We start from the raw sequence: 18355 nt of genomic DNA, 5'->3' as shown, positions 1-18355 counted from the left end.
ATAGGATTGCACAATTTAATGGGTACAGAGGGGTAGATAATGGATATGAGAAAGGTTCAGTATTAAAAACAGTATTTATGAGCTTTGTTAGCAAATACTTATAAAAATTTTATTTTAAAAAACTGTAAATAATAGAAATAAAGGTAGAATTCAAGGTGACATATTTTATCTGCGCAAATAATTGCTATAGTTTAGTTTGTCCTGTGATTCTTACTTACCTCTCCACCACCACTCCTATAAAGTGACTAAAATTAAACAAGCATCTACTTGCATCAAGAACTGTGTAAGGGCTTTCCTCTGCCTTGCATTTGCCATTTTTTACCTCTTTCAATTCCAGGATGGTGGGTCTATTTGTGAGTGGCACAACTTCTTGCCAATGCCAGCAAACAGGGAAGGCCCACATTTGGGACCAGCCAATCTCCCTTAGACAGAGTCCCATCCACACCTTCGCTCTGCCTCACATCTGCCATTTTGCCCTTTCCAATACCAAGTTGGAGCCCTCAGGTCTGTAGCTCTCAGGCAAAAAAAAACCCCAAACAAACAAACCAACAAACAAACAAAAACCCAAAAAACAAAGAAGAGGACAAATCACCAATGTGTAAAATCCTGTCAAGAAATCACCTGCAACTAGTATAAGAACAAAGTCAAGGATCTGCCGTTGACTGACATGTCTCATAGAGTAGAGAAAACAGGTACTTTAGGGAAAACACTGCTGTCTAGATACAACACATGGGATCCCTTAAGCTCAAGTGGAATGATAAGGGACAACTCAGTACTGGTCATAGATGCCATTTCTGGAAGGGAATAAAAAGTTTGTCATTTAGGTACTTTAGGGGAGATACTACTGTTTAGATACATCAAGCAGACTCCTTAAGCTTAAACAGAAGAATGCAGGAAAACACAAACTGGGCATAGACACAAGTTCTGGAAGAGAAAAACAGGCATCCTGGTTTTGTATTCAGGTACTTTGGGGGAAACACTGCCGTCAGGTACTTGGCCCTGTTGGACTCAGGTGTAGAAGGGAGAACATATATATAGATCCTTCAGAAAACGTTGTTGTGAGGCAGCTCATTGTATAATTACAACAACCTAACATTTACTAAGAAAAGACTCACATAATGTCAAGAAAGCAACAGTCCATTTCAGTAATCATGAAAAAACAAAATAAGCCTTCTCCTATAAAATCAGACACAATTAATATCCCAGATAGAGAGAACCAAAAGAACTATGTTGGTGTGAAGATATTAGAACAGATACAGAAAAAAAAAATACAAATGTTGGAAGAAAGAATGAAAGCCAGTAAGAGAACAAATACCTCAGAGACAAAAATCCAGAAAAAAATATATTGTTGAGGAACAACTGGAACAGCTATAGAAGAAAATGCAAAAGATGGAAGAAAGAATTGATAGTATAGATAAAGACGTACAAAAACTTAAAAAATTATCACAATATAGAGAGGGTACAGTCAATATAGTACTGCAAATAACAGAAAAGCATCAAAATGCAGTCTAGAATATCAAGATCGAAGTGATGAAAGTGTCCAACACGCTGGTTGTTGTTGTTGTTTTGTGCCATTAAGTTGCTTGCGACTCATAGCGACCCTATGTACAGCAGCCCTAAACTCTGCTCTGTCCTGTGCCATTCGCACCATCTCCGATACACCTATCCCAATTACCCCAGTCACTGAATCAATCCACGTCATAGAGGGCCTTCCCCTCCTGCGCTGTCCTTCCACCCTACCAAGCATGATTTCCCTCTCCAAGGATCTGTCCCTCCTTGCAACATGTCCAAAGTATGTTAGAAAGAGCCTCAGAATCCTTGCCTCCAAGGAGCCACCCGGTTTGACCCTGTCCAAGATGAATCTGTTTGTTTTCCTAGCAGTCCATGGTACCCTCAATACTCTTCTCGAGCACCCCAGCTCAAAGGCATCAATTTTCCTTCTATCCTCCTTAGTCATTGTCCAACTCTCTGATGCATAACAAGTGATTGCAAAGACCATGACCTGTATCAGACGTACCTTAGTCTCCAGAGAGACACCATTGCTCTTCATTACTTTGGAGAGGTCTCTAACAGCAGACTTTCCCATCGCAATACGTCTTTTAATTTCCTGGCTACTGGTGCTGAGAGTGTTGACTGTGGAGCCAAGAAGCTGATGTATTTGGGATCACAGAAGCCAAGGAAGCTTCAGATATAATAGATCAAGGGTGGGACAACGGGAGATAGATGCTGAAGGGAGTGGGTAGAAGTGGATGGGTATACTGGAGGATGGGGGAATAGGGAAATAAGTGAGTAAAGACACGTGTGCCAAGGGCATGGACAACACTGATATGAATGGTGGTTAACTCCACAATAAGGGATATATCTTTCACTTTTCTGTAAAACGTTGGTCTGTCTGATACTTCTCTAAATCTGAACATTCAGATTAAGACAGACTAGGAAGAAGGATTGGCCATCCACTTCTGAAATAGCAGGCCTCCGAAAACCCTATGTACAACACAGTAGGGTAACAACAACAACTACAACAAAAATTAAAAGAACTGAAGAGATTGAACAGAGAATTAGTGAGATGGAAGACAATAGCCTCACAGGAAATATATTAGAAGGAAAATCAGAGATGGCATGTGAAGAAAATGAAGACAACATTAGAATCATGTGGGATGGCATATAAAGGAGCAACAGTATGATTGGAATTCCAGAAAATAGGAGTGACATAGAAGTCACAGAGAATATTGTGGACAAAATACTAGAAGAAAACTTCCCAGGTATGTTGGAGAACAGGGAAATCCAAGAAGAACAGGGAAGAACAAATAGACTAGACCCCAAAAAGAAAAACATCAAGAAATTTAGCAGTTAAATTTTCCAGATGAAAAGATAAGGATAGGATTCTAAAAGCAACACAAGAAAAACAAAGAGTCACCTGCAAAGGGAAAAAAATTAGATTAAGTTCTGATTTCTCAGTATAAACCATGCAAGCTAGAAGACAATAGGATGCCATATACAGAAAGTTGAAAGAAAACAATTGCCAGCCAAGAATCCTGTACACAGCAAAGCTCTTCATCAAGTATGAAGGAGAACTTACATACTTTACAGAAGAGAAGGAACTTAAGGAATTTATGAAAACAGACTAAAACTACAGATTTTAAGTGAAAGCCTTCACACCAAGTTGCAAAAGGAAAGTGGATGTACCATAGTAACCAGAAACAAAAGTAATAGAAATATGGCAAAATGGTAAAAGTAAAACCTGGCCTGGCAATGATCACCCTTAATGTGAATGGACTAAATCTACCAATCAAAATAAAAAGAATAGAATGGATAAAAAAAAAAAAGCCCATCACACTCAAAATCAAAGGCAGGGAAAAAATATACCAAGCAAATGGCAACCACAAAAATGCAGGAGTGGAGGTACTAATCTCTGATAAAATAGATTTCAAAATGAAAACCACCATCATAAAAGATAGGATGGGTATTACACACAATAGATCAAGGAGATATAACTTTGGTCAACATTTATGTAACAAATGATAGACCTGCAAAATAAATAAAACAACAGTTACTAGAACTGAAGAAAGAAATAGACAACAGCACAATAGTGGTAGGTGATTTCAGTACACCACTATCACCAAAGGTTAGGTTAACCCAAAAGAAACTCAACAAAGATGCAGAAGATCTAAACTATACAATCAGCCAACTCAACCTTAATGGATGTATTCAGGGTTCTGTACTCAATTAAAGCTCTATTTACTTTCTTCTCATGTACAAATTGTGCAGCCTCCAGAATCTGTCATATATTAGGACACAAAGCAAGCTTCAACAAATTCAAAGTCTTTGAAATAGTACAAAGTATCTTCTCAGACCACAGTGCCATAAAACTAGAAATTAACCACAGAATAATAAAGCTTACAAAAGCCTACAAAACCACCCATGTGGAAACTGAATAACTCTGCTAGAAAATGATTGGGTTATAACAGAAATAATGAAATAAAAAAGTTCCTTAAAACAAATGAAAATGAAAATACAAAGAACCAAAACCTCTGGGATAGAGCTAAGAGAGTCTCAGAGGCCAATTCATAGCAACAGGCACACACATAAAAAAGAAAGAAAGAAGAAAAATCAATATCTTCATCAAATAAAAAAAGAGAAGAAAATATATCAAAAGGACAAGAGCTGAAATCAATAGATGGAAAACAAAATAACAATTGAAATCATCAATAAGACCAGAGGTTGGTTTTTCAAAAGGGCCAATAAATAGAAAAACCATAGGCAAACTTAACAAAAGAAAAAGAAAAAAAGGAAGATGTAGATAACTCAATTAAGAAATGACAGAGGTAACATCACAACAAAACCAGATGAAATTAAATTGATAATATCAGAAAATTATGAATAGCTATATTTTGATAAATTAAAGAACCTAGAAGAAATGGTTAAATTCCTTGAAACTCATGTCCTACCCAGACTGACAAGGACAGATATAGAACAATTGAACAGACTTATCACAAAAGAAGAAATTGAAAAGGTCATGAAAAGATGTCCCCATAAGAAAAAAAAAAGTCTTGAACCAGATGCCTTCACAGCTGAATTCTATGAAACATTCAGAGAGGATCTATCACCAATTCTATTTAAATTGATTTAAAAAATGAAAAAGAAGGAACTCTCCCAGAGTCTTTTATGAAGCAAGCATAACCCTAATACACAAACGAGGCAAAGATACTACCAAGAAAGAAAACTGCAGACCAATATCTCTCATGAATATAGATGCAAATATCCTTAACAAAATCCTAGCCAATAGAATCTAAAATCACATAAAAAAAAATTCACCATGACCAAGTGGGATTCATAACAAGTATGCAAGGATAGTTCAACATAAGAAAAACAATCAATGTAATTCACCTCATTAACAAAGCAAATAACAGAAACCATATGATCTTAGCAGTTGATGCAGAAAGGGATTTGACAAAATCCAAGACTCCTTCCTAATTAAGACACTCAGCAAAATTGGAATAGAAGGGGATTTCCTCAACATAGTCAAAAGTATATATGCAAAACCAAGAGCCAACATCATTCTCAATGGAGAAAGACTAAAAACATTTACCTTGAGAACAGGGATCAGATCAGGATGCCCACTGTCACCACTTCTATTCAATATTGTATTGGAAGTGCTTGCTAGGAATACGACAATATAACAAGAGAAGGAAATAAAAGACGAGATCAACAAAAAGATGGTTAAGCTATAACTATATGTGCACCTGATATGATAATGTACACAGAAAACCCCAAAGACTCAGCCAAAAAATTGTTAGAATTAGTAGGCCAGTTTAGTAGAGTGGCAGGATATAAGTTCAATATGCAAAAATCAATGGATTCCTCTACAGTAGCAAAGAGAACTCAAGAGGGAAACTAAGAAAGCAATATCATTTATAATATCCGACCACAAATTGAGATACTTGGGAGTGAACCTAACTAGAGATACAAAAGACCTATACAAAGAAAACTACAGAACAGTTCTGCAGGACACAATAAATGACCTAAAGAAGTAGAAAAATATGCCCTGTTCACAGATAGGAAGGCTCAGTATGGTGAAAATGGCAATCCTACCAAAAATAATGTTCATCTTCAGTGCAATCCCACTATAGATACTAAATTCATTTTCCAAGGAGATTGAAAGGGAGATTTTCAAGTTTATTTGCAGAGGCAAGAAACCTCAAATAAGAAAAACACTTCTAAAAAAACAAAAATGAAGTGGGCAGCATAGCACTCCCTGACCTTAAAATCTACTATACAGTGGTAGTAACCAAAACAGCATGGTACTGGTACAATGACAGGGATACAGACTAGTGGAACAGACTTGAGAATGTAAAAATAGACCCACCTAGCTTATGGTCAATTGATATTCAACAAGGGAATAAAATTTATCAAATAGAGAAATGACCACCTCTTCAATAAATGGTGTTTACAAAACTGGACAGCTCCCTGCAGAAAGCTAACGCAGGATCAATATCTCACACAGTACACAAAAATCACCTCAGGGTGGATCAGACTTGAGAGTAAAGCCCCAAACCATAAAGTTCCTAAGAGACAAACTAGGATCAAACTTTGATAGCCTTGTCTATGGAATAAAGAGACTGCCAAATATAGCCAGAAATACACAATCTGAAGAGGATAAAATTGATGAATGGGACCTTCTAAAGATTAAATCCCTGTGCACATCAAAAACTTTTTCCAACAGGGTGAAAAGAAAACCTACTGACTGGGAACAAACATTTGGCAATACCAGCTCAGACAAGAGTCTCTTAATGAAAGTTTACAGAATACTCCTGGGCCTCCATAAGAAAAAGACTGATAAGCCAATTACATAATGGGCAAAATAAATGGAAAGAATTTTCATAGAGGAAGATATTCAAATTGTAAACAGACCTATGAAGAAATGCTCCAAATCACTGACAATAAGAGAGGTGCAAATCAAAATCACAATGAAATATCATCTCATCCCAATAGCAGTGGGAAAGTGTAACAGAACAGCAAGTAATAATGGCTGGAGAGAATATGGAAAGATAGGTACTCTTATACATTGTTGGTAGGATTGTAAAATGCTACAACCATTCTAGAAGACAGTTTGTCGCTTCCTCAAAAAGCTGAACATAGATATTCCATATACTCAGCTATTCCACTGCTTGGAATATACTCGAATAAAATAAGAACTGAGGCACAAATGAAGACTTGTACACTAATGTTCATAGCAGCATATTGCAAGAACATGGAAACAGCCCAGATGTCCAAAGACAATCAAATGGATTGAGAAATTATGGTACATTCACAATGGAATATTATGCAGGAGTAATGATTTTGCAAATTACTTACCTAACTTGGGAGAGATTGGAGAGCATTATTCTGAGTTAACTAACTCAGTCACATAAAGAGAAATATTGTATAAAGCCAATGATTATGAGAATCCAAGAGGGGAAGCGTAGTAACAGAGGGGTGAAGATGGGCGAGGGGTGATGGTGTTAATTATAGGATTGTACAGTTTGATGAGTTAGGGCCGGGGTTGAAGGAAATGGGAAAGTTCCTGTGTGAAAACCAATGTATTTGAACTTTGTAAACAAACCAATATAATAATTTAAAAAATTAAAAAAGAACTCATCTTTTCAAGTGCAAGTATATTTGATAATAATAGAATCAGATAAAATATCTTTCAAAAATTCAAAAATTACATAAATTAAAATACTGTTTAATGCTTTATATTGTTTGTAGGTGCCATTAATTCAACTACAACTCCTTGTGACTACATGAATAGTAGATCTGAATTCTGCCCTATCCTGTGCTCTCTTCATCATCTCTGACACACTGGAACCTATTGCTTCAGGCAGTTCATCTTTTTTTTTTTTTTTAATTATTTTGTGTGCGTGTACCATCAAATCAGATCTGACTGGTACAGGAGGATATTGCGCCTCCTTCTCCGGCACAGCATCTGGTGGATTCGAACCGCACAGGCAGTTCATCTTGATAAGGATCTTTCTCTCTTTTATTGACCTTTCCAAGAATGTCCTTTTTCAAGGACTGAAATATGTGCCAATTATGTGAGCCAAAGCTTCACCATCCTTGCTTTCAAGGAGCACTTGGGATGCACCTTCTCCGGAATACATGTATTTGTTCTTTGACAACCTATGAAATATTCAGTACTCTTCTCCAACACTATAAGTAAAAGGCAGTGATTTTTCCTTTGTCATCCTTAATCATCATCCAATGGAGCTTCAGAATCCTTGCCTCTAAGGAGCAGCCTGATTTCACCTTCTCCAGGACAAACATGTTTGTTCTCCTAGCAGTCCACGGTATATTCAATACTCTTCGCCAGCACAACTCAAAGACATTCGTTCTCCTTCTGTCATCCTTATTCACTGTCCAGCTTTGTGATTCATAGCAAGTAATTGACAAGGGCCTGGATTGAAACAGGTGGACGAGAGTCAATAAATGATAGTCATTATATGGTAGTCATTAAATGATGTCATTTAAAATTACAACATTGTTCCTTAACACCTTATAGAGGTCCTTGACAGCAGATTTACTCAATGCAATAGTTTTTATTTCTTCATTGCTGGTACTTGTGATATAAGATGAAATCTTTGACAGTTTCAGTCTTTTGCCTATTGTCAGGTTTTCCATTGGCCCAGTGCAGAGGATTTTTATTATCTTGATGTTGAGATAAAATTCGTACTGAAAGTTGTAGTCTTTGATGTACTGCAGAAAGTGTTTCAAATCCTCTTCACTTTCAGCAAGCCTAACGCAGGCTGTTGATGACTCTTCCTCCAATACTGATACCACATTCTTCTTCATAAAATCTAGCCTTGGATTTGTTTAGCATACAAATTGAATGTGTATGGAGAAAGAATATAATCATTATGCACACTTTTCTTGGTTTTAACAATGCATTGTTCCCTTGCTGTGTACAGACAGCAGCTTCTTGATCTACATATAGGTTATATATGAGTAAAATGACATTTTCAGTGACTCCCATTCTGTTATATAGATGATACAACTTTGCTTGCCAAAACTTGAGGCATTTTCTGAGTGAAATATCCCAGTCACAAAAGGACAAATATTGCATGATGCCACTGTTGTAGAATGGGACTAACCTCGGGGTTGGGGAGAGACTGAGTAAGATGGGTTCAATAATGTATACTGCACTGAAACAGAGGAGGGAGAAAACTGTTTAAAAGAGATATGTGACTAGGTATTTCTGTCATCACAGGAGTCTAGAGCGATGGCTACATGGTGGAGGGGACCTGGGGGAGGGTTTGTAAAACAATGAAAGAATCTTTTCTTTTACTTTTCCATAATTTTTGACTCATGTACTTATAACTTGTTAGTTAAATTTGTCTTCTGGGTTGCAACACCCCCATGATACATCTTCAAGGATATGAACATGTACGGCTAAGCACAATTAATAACAGTACATCTAAATTCCAAAACAAATCTCCATAATAGTCTGTGTGTTTCCTACTGCCAAAGGGGCCCTTTAGAGTAGTGAGAGAAGATCTTCACCCTGAAACCCACAGCGTCCCTTTTCAGCAGGAAGTAGCTAAGAGAATACGCCATCCCCTTTCCCTTATGAATCAGGGTGAAGTCTCTCTCAGGGAGGAGTGATAGGGAATGGCAAAGGACACACTGACAAAGGAGATTAAACAGAACTGGTTTTGACAAGCACTGTGGCAATTGGACAATTAAAACAGACATTCGGAGGGCGGGGGAAGAACAAACTGGGGAAGAGGTTAGAGAGAATGGTACAGCAATGAAGGAATGAAAACCCAAAATCCCTGTAAATGTTCATTAATACTAATAAAATTTAATAATAAAAAAAAAACTTGAGGCATTTGCTGCAGAAGTCAAGGACAGCAGTCTTCAATTTGGATTGAAGCTCAACATCAAGAAAACAAACATTCTCACTATTGGGCCAATTGGCAGCATCATGATAGAATAGTGAAGAGATTGAGGTTGTTAACAACTTTCATTTGTTTTGCACCACAATCAGTATTCTTGGTACCAGCTGCCAGGACATCAATAAATGAATTAGATTGGGAAAATCTGCTCTCTAGGACCTTTACAGATTACTGAAAGGCACTGAAATCAGTCTGGAAAGTTAACAGCCACTTGATCCAGGCCATAGTCTGCAATTACTTGCTATGCATCATATGCTGGATAATGTCTAAGGATGATAGAAGGAGAACTGATATCTTTGATTGTTATGCATGAGAAGAGTATTGAATATACCATGGACTGCTAGGAGAACAAACAAATTTGGCCTGGAGAGAGTGAAACTAGGCTGCTCCTTGGATATAAAGATTCTGAAGCTCCATCAGACATACTCTGGACATTTTGCAAGGACGGACCAGTCCTTGAAGAGGGACATCGTGCTTGGAATGGTGGAGGGAAAGCTCAAGAGAGGAAGACCTCGGATGAGATGAATTGACTCAGACTGGGGTAATGGGAGTAGGTGTGTCAGAAACAATGAGATTGGCTCAAGATAGAGAGGGTTCACAGCTTTTGAATATAAAGTTGCTGTGTGTCACAAGTGACTCAATGGTACATAACAACATCAGACATAGATATATATGATGTCCTACTATAAAGAATAGGTGATCTAATGGCATAGTTGCACTGCTGACCTAAAGATAGAAACATTATTCACCATAGCAAGAACATGGAAATAACCCAAATGCCCAACCGCAATGGAATGGATTGAGAATTTATGATAGAGTCCCACAATGAAATACTATGCACCACAGGAGAGATGATTTTGTAAATTACTGCCTAACATGTGAGGGACTGGAGAGCATTATGCTAAGTGAACTAACTCAGTCTCATAAAGAAAAATACTGTATAAGACTACTATTTTTTCTTTTTTTATTTACCAGGCTCTTGGTGCATTTTAGTTCATTCACTTTAAGTGTGATTATTGTCAGGCTAGGTTGTGCTTTTGCCTGTTTGCCATGTTTCTTTTTCTGTTGTTTCTGATTACTGTGGTCCGTGAACTTTCCTTTGGCCTCTCTGTGTAAAAGACTTCACTTAAAATTTCTTGTAGTTTTGGTCTTGTTTTCACAAATTTGTTAAGTTTCTTCTTTTCTGACAAGGTTCTAATTCCTTCTTCATATTTGATGGAGAGCTTTGCTGAGTATAAATCCTTGACCAGCAATTATTTTCTTTCAAATTCCTGTATTTGGCATCCCATTGCCGTCTAGCTTGCATCGTTTCTGCTGAGAAATCAGAACTTAATATACTTGTTTCCCCTTTGTAAGTGACTCTGTTTTTCTCGTGCTGCTTTTAGGATTCTATTCTTATCATTTAAGTTGGAGAATTTGACCATGATATATCTTGATGTTTTTATTTTTGGGTGTAATCTATTTTTTGTTCTCTGTGCTTCTTGAATATGGATTTCCCTGTTTTCCAACATACCTGGGAGGTTTTTTCCTAGTACTTCTTTTACAATTTTCTCAGTGATTTCCCTGTCACTCTCCTGTTATGGAAGTCCAGTCATATGTGTGTTAATCCATTTGATGGCATACCACATGATTCTAATGTTTACTTCATTTGCTTTATGTCTCATCTCTGATTTTTCCTCTAATGTGTTTCCTCTGATGCTCTTGTCTTCCAACTCACTGACCGTCTGTCTGTCCCATCTCTTCAGTACCACTTTTTTGTCCTATCAGTGTATTGGACCCCTCTGTCATTTTAGTTTAAATATTCTGGTTTTCATTTTCATGCTTTTATTTGTAGTACTGTGTTGCTTGTACCCTCTCTGTCCTGTGATGATTTTTTAAGTTCTTGTACCTCTTTATTTATACTATCAATTTTTTTTCTTCTATCTTTTGCATTTTCTTCCATAACTGTTCAAGTTGTTCTTCCTCAACATATTTCTTCTGGACTGTTGTCTCTGGGGCATTTGCTTTCTTAATTGTGTCTCCCATCATTTGCATATTTTTCTGTCACTGTTCAAATAACACCACATCAATGTATTTCTTCTGGTTCTCTCTATCTGGGGTATTAATTGAGTTTGCTTTTTTTAGTTGATGGGTTATTTTGCTTTTTTCCACAATAACTGGGGCACACTGTTGTTTTCTTGACATTATGTGAGTCTTTTATTAGTAGATGTTATGTCATTGTACATATATAATGACCAAAAATATGGCAATGTTTTGTGAAGGACCTGTATATTTGTGTTTCCTTCTTGGACCAAGGCCACCAGGGCTGAAGGCCAAACAGCAGTGATCCCCACAAAGTACCTCAATGGAAATCCATGAAGCCTTGTTTTTTTTCCCCCTCCAGAACTGGCTCCTCTTCCTTACTAAAGCTGTTCCAGCTGTCCTTCTCCCTACCCCTTGAGCTTAAGGGGTCCTGCATGGTCAAGTGAAATAGCAGTGATCCCTTCAAAATACCTAGTTAATCTACTGGAACATATCTATGGCTGCTGACGTTGTATGGCTGCTGCTGATGATGTGTGATGACTCTATATAAGACTATTATTGTATAATAAGTACAAAGATCAAAGGGGGTGTTTCATCTTGGGCTCACACAATTTGATGTGTGAAGGAGGAGTAGGTAAAGAAAAGGGAAAGATCTCGTGTATGATGTATATGAACTTTATGAACTTTGTAAGTAAACCAGTACTTAAAAAAAAAAAAACCAAACCAAAAAAACAAAAACAAACACCTCTCTGATGGTTCAAATCTACTAGCAGCTCCTTAGGATAAAGGTAGGCAATCTCTTCTCATGCAATTTACAGCCATTGAAAATCTGCTGGAGGTGCAGCTGGAGTTGTCTCTGACTCAATGACAATGAGAGAGAGGGGGAGACAGTATATAATAGTTGTTGTTGTTGTTGTTGTTAAGTGCCATCAAGTCACTTGCAACTCATAGCGACAAGAGCTCTAAATGCTGTTCTGTCCTGTGCCAACCTAGCCATCTCAAACGCATTCATTCCCACCACTCCAGTCACAGAATCAATCCATCTAATCAAAGGTCTTCCTCTCCTTCACCACCCCTCCACTCTGCCAAACATGATGTCCCTCTCCAAGGACCAGTCCCACCTTGCAACATGCCCAAAGTATGTCAGATGAAGCTTCAGAATCCTTGACTCCAAGAAGCATTCTGGCTTCACCTTCTCAAGGACAAACCTGTTTGTTCTCCTAGCAGTCCATGTTATATTCAACACTCTTCTCCAACACCACAGCTCAAAGGCATAAATTTTCTTTCTATCATCTCTATTCACTGTCCAGCTCTCTGATGCATAACATGTAATTGTGAAGACTATAGCCTGGATCAGGCGCACCTTAGTCTCCAGCCTGACATCGTTGCCCTTCAGTACTCTTGAGAGGTCCCTCACAGCTGACTTTCCCAATTCAATTCATCTCTTGATTTCCTGGCTGCTATTACCAAGAGTGTTGACTGTGGAGCCAAGTAAACGAAAACTGTTAACTATCTCAATCTCTTCACCATCCATATTGATGCTGCCAATTGCCCCAGTGGTGAGAATCTTTGTTTTCTTGATATTGAGCTTCAATCCATATAGGAGGCTACAGTCCTTGACCTTCTGCAGCAAGCACTTCAGGTCCTCCTCAGTTTCAGCAAGCAGGGTTGTGTCATCTGCATAATGCAGGTTGTTGATGACTCTTCCACCAATTTGATGCCACATTCCTCCTCATACAGCCCACTGTCTTGGATGATCTGTTCTGCATACAGATTGAAAAGGTATGGAGACAATACATCCATGATGGATCCCCTTCTTGATTTTGAACCATGTAGTGTTTCCTTGCTCTGTTCTGATGACTGCCTCTTGGTCCAAGTATAGGTTTCTCGTTAGCACAATCAAATGTGCTGGGATTCCCATTCTTCTCAGAGTCAGCCACAGCTTATTGTGATCCACACAGTCAATAGCCTTTGCATAGTCAATGAAGCACAGATAGACATTCTTCTGGTATTCTCTGCTTTCTGCAAGATCCATCTAACATTAGCTATAATATCTCTAGTACCACGCCCTCTTCTAAATCCAGCCTGTACATCTATCTGGCAGTTCTCTGTTGACATATTGTTCCAAACGTTTTTTAGGTAATTTTCAGCAGAATCTTGCTTGTATGTGATATTAATGATATTGTTTGATAATTTCAGCACTCTGTTGGATCAGCTTTCTTTGGAATGGGAACAAATATCGATCTTTTCCAGTCAGTCGGCCAGCTGGCTGTCCTCCAGATTTGTTGGCCCAGCTTAGTGAGCACATCCAGGGCAGTGTCTGTCTGTTGAAATATGTCAGTTGGTATGCCATCAACTCCTGGAGCCTTGTTTTTTGCCAATTCCTTCAGAGTAATTTGAACTTCCTCCTTCATCACCATAGGCTCTTGCTCGTATGCTAGTTCATAAAATTCTTTTGTGTCAGTCAAATAGTTAAAACCTATTGAGGGCTAAACAGGTTTAGCAAATGACTTCAGTATCTCCTAAAAACAACCTTAAAAAGTGGTTCCTGTTATTAAATCTACTTTACCAAGGAATTAACGGAGACATAAAATGATTTAGTCATTTGCAAACTCAGCAATCAACAGGCAGAATTGGAATACACATCCACAGAATTTCAATTTCTGAGCCCAAATTCTTAACACCATGTCTTGTTTTACCAGATTCATTTGTCGCATTTATTTGACCATTGGCAAGGTAGATCCTATTGTGACAAATTTAATTATAAAAAGATCGGAGATCTAATGACTAGAAAAAATATCCATGATCACAGAGTTATTGACAAATGGAAATTAGGTTTGAAGCCTAGGTGTCTGGGATTCAAAGTACCAAGCTCCTGACCATGGTATTTTTCAGAATGTTGAGATGAAAGGAGAAATGCAAGTAAACATCATAGTATTCCACAAGGTGCTTAGTAAATATTCAGAAGATATTTGTTGTAACTACCTGTGGCAATATTAATTGCTTCCTTCCACAGCTCAAAATTAAAATTAGGCTCTTTGTTATTTTAATGTTCTTTATTTGCATAAATTTCTTGCTTTATTACATAATACGATATATTTTAATTTATGACATTTTAAATCATGCTTATATATAGAATAATTTTTAAATAAATAGATTTTGCCTTCTAGGTCTCAGACTTGGTAATAATCTTGAATTATGACAGAGCAGTAGAAGCTTTTGCAAAAGGTGGTAACCTAACACTTGGTGGAAACTTCACAGTAGCAGTTGGACCCTTGGGAAGGTAAATATCATGTGATATTATTTAGACACTTACTGGTATTTAAAATATATAATAACGTTCTAAGAAACATATTTTTACTAAATGAAATAAATTTAAAGTTTATATAGCCTGGATAAGGTGTATTGACTCAGTGACTGGGGTAATGAGGATGAGTGTGTAAGAGACAATGAGGTTGGCATAAGAAAGAGCAGGGTTCAGAACTGTTTTATGTAGGGGGTGGTTATAAGTTGCAAGAGATTCAATGGCACTTAACAATAACATTCTCCAAAGATTTGAGATAGTGTACAAATAAAAAAATACTGAAACATGTATAAGAATATTGTAAACTAGAACACTTGAAAAGAAACAAAGTATTTCAGTAATACAGGACATTATGTCTATTAGATTGAATATACAATTTGTCTTTAAGCTTTGAGAAAGCCAAGATAAATCAAATTTTGTTAACTGTTTAAATATATATGAGGAGAGAGAGAGCTTTTGCTCCAGTTAAATAATGAAATATCAAAATGGAAATGTTCATTATCTTTAAGGTGTATTTTTCTTTTTTATTAAAGAAGTACTATTCTTAGTATAATTAAGCAAAATTGAAATATCTTAAATTCACAATGTCAATAGAAATTACAAAGTAAAAAGGTGTAAAAAAGTTTCTAGGCTCCATGAAAATATTCAATCCAAATTCTGTAATGGTCTTCAAGTATATTTCTCTTTTTTAGAATAGAAAGATTCACTTAGGAAATATCTGCTTTACATATATTTTTATATAACACAGTTCTTTTATATTATTATATCTTTCTATAATAATTTTATATAATGTGTCCTTACTCATGCCCTATTTCTATTCTAGATCTCATAAAATGTATAAAAATAATTGAAGTAGGTGCAGAACAAGACCATTATTTAGGGTAAAAACCATAGTGCTGTTATGAAATGATATCTTTAGTTTTTAGTCTTTTGTGGTTCTGTGATACAGTCTCTTATGTTTTATAGGAATTTGGAAGGAAATGTAGCCTTAAGAAGCTCTGCAGCTGTCTTTACATATTGCAAATCAAGAGGATTGTTTGCTGGCTTATCGTTAGAGGGTAGCTATTTGATTGAAAGGAAAGAAACTAATAAAAAGTAAGTTCAATCCAAAATAATTTTAACTGATTTTTAAAAAGTGTGTAAAAATGGTACTTCATAGATTCATATTGTTTTTGTTTGTTTACTTCTTCTTGTTGTTATGTGTGGTTGAGTCACTTACTACTCACAGTGACCATATATACAACAGCTCTATACCCTGTTCTATCCTGTGCCAATCTTATTGTCTCTGATATACCTGCCTCCATTACCCCAGTCACTGAATCAATCCATCTCCTCAAAAGTCTTCCTCTCCTGTCCTGTCCCTCCGTCCTCCCAAGCATCACATTCCTCTCCAAGGATTAGTCCCTCCTTGCAATAGGTCCAGAATATGTCAGATGAAGCTTCAGAATCCTTGCATCCAAGGAGCAGCCTGGTTTCACCATCTCCTGGACTAACCTGTTTGTTCTCCTAGCCATCGGGGTTGGTATATTCAGTACTCTTCTCCAGCACCACAACTCAAAGGCATCAAGTTTCTGTCATCCGTAGTCATTGCCCAGCTTTCTGATTCATAGGAAGTAATTGCAAAGACCATGGCCTGAATCAGGCACACTTTAATCTCCAGACTGACATTGTTGTTCTTCAGTACTTTGGAGAGGTCTCTAACAGCTGACTTTCCCAATGCAGTTTATCTTTTAATTTCCTGCCTGCTGGTACCAAGAGTGTTGATTGTGGAACCAAGCAAACTAAAGCTCTTAACAATTTCAATCTCTTCATCATTTACTTAGGCTTTATTTTATTGCATTACTTCCATTTCTTTATTGTTATAAAAATGTTGAAAGACAGAGGAACAATGCATACAATATCAGAAATTCTAGCAAATTTACATCTATAAATATTTTATTTTTTAAAAAAATATTTTTTATAAGTTTGCAGTGTGCATATTTATGTATTACTTCAACAGTGTTGTCATGTGCTATCAAGTTGGAACTGTCTCATAGATGACCCTCCAGCTGATTTTCAGAGACTGTAAATCACAGGCAGAGGAGATTTACACTTTTTCTCCATTGAACAGCTGCTGGATTTGAACCATATGCTTTTGGGTTAGCAGTGCAGCTGCTTACCATTAGGCTACTAGTATGCAAGTCATTTCTTAATTTAAATATTTTACTGGTTATTTTTCAATATAAAATAATATGTACTTACTATGGAAAAGTTATAAAACATTCAGAAAGAAAAAAATATACTTTATACATTTGTGACTGTGATAAAACTTTAAGAAAGAAAAAAATACACTTTATATATTTGTGACCTTCACTATTTACATTTTGGTTTTTCCAATCATTCTTCTATGCGTACTTCTTAGTTCTTCTATATATGGTTATAGTAGATGCATTTATAAATCCCATCATTAACTTTCTTTTTTTCTTTTTTTCCCTCCCTCATCATTAACCTTTTTATACAAGACTCATAACCATATGTTCCTGAGTATATAATATTACATTGACTAGATGGATCATATTAAATGTCATTTAAAAATATTTGTGGAGAGCAAGCAACCAATTATAAATTGAAGTTCAATCAAAATTATTGTCAGTGTGAAAGATTTCCTGGAATTACACTATGCTATCTTTCCTCAGTGGCAGAGATCAATCTTGATTTTAAAAAGATTTTCAAATACCCACAGAGGCAAAGAGGAGCTTTTACATTAAGTTGAAATCTGGGAAATTTTTCCAAAGCAGCTCCTCCAAATTGCCCCTGAATATTTATTGTTGCTGTTGAATACCATTGAGTTGGAACCAACCCATAGCTGACCCTCCAGCAGATTTTCACAGGCAGTAAATTAAACGGGAGAAGATTGCCCATTTTTCTCCCATGGAGGAGCTGATGGATTTGAACTCCCTACCTTTCCACTGGCAGCACAATTCCTTAACTCTAAGCCACTAGAAATCCTAAAATATTTATTAAGACCAAGTAAAAAATAATAATAATAATAATACTGAATAAACTATTTCTACCCCCTGAAAAAATTCTACTAATCTCAAAACTGGTAGAAATGGCACTGCTAGTGGTGGTGACTGATGCACATTTTACCATTTATAGCAGAAGGAACATAAGAGAGATGTAAGAGAGTGCTTTACAAAGCTTTACTATGTCAATGTACTTAGGAATTTAACACATTTGGTGATGCTAGATATTAGGAAGAATGGAAAGAATGAAAAGCGTTCTGAATTATTCATTTCATAAAATCAAAAGACATAGTTTTACTTCTGGTTTTATTAACTTGAGAAATAATAGTTAGAATATAGATAAATTACCCAGATATCATTTAGGGGTTAAATACTTTTTTTAAAAGTATGTGCTTATATGTCTCCTTATGTAAATATACATAAAATGTGTGTTTACCAATATGTATGTATGTACCTTTTATATTAATATAGAAAGAAAATTTATCATATTGGATGATGGTGGTTTCCTCTTGGGAAGTCTCAGAGGGATGGACATGAAATAGAATGTGACATACAAGATGTACTTAGTTTTTGAAGAGTAATCTATATTGTAT

At 36.5% G+C, this 18355-nt stretch overlaps 1 protein-coding gene across 1 annotated transcript in view; it reads left to right on the top strand.

The window, feature by feature from the left end:
• SH3YL1 (SH3 and SYLF domain containing 1) overlaps positions 1–18355 on the top strand; it is a 94881-nt gene that overhangs the window by 53435 nt on the left and 23091 nt on the right. The window contains exons 5-6 of the mRNA XM_006882912.1: positions 14624–14736; positions 15724–15853. Of these exons, the coding sequence (XP_006882974.1) occupies positions 14624–14736; positions 15724–15853 (243 nt within the window). The remainder of the gene's footprint in view (positions 1–14623; positions 14737–15723; positions 15854–18355) is intronic.

This window comes from Elephantulus edwardii, unplaced genomic scaffold, assembly GCF_000299155.1.
Source record: "Elephantulus edwardii isolate Elephantulus edwardi_28Jun2011 unplaced genomic scaffold, EleEdw1.0 scaffold00025, whole genome shotgun sequence".
Lineage (NCBI taxonomy): Eukaryota > Metazoa > Chordata > Mammalia > Macroscelidea > Macroscelididae > Elephantulus > Elephantulus edwardii.
This window is presented reverse-complemented; position numbering and strand designations above follow the sequence as displayed.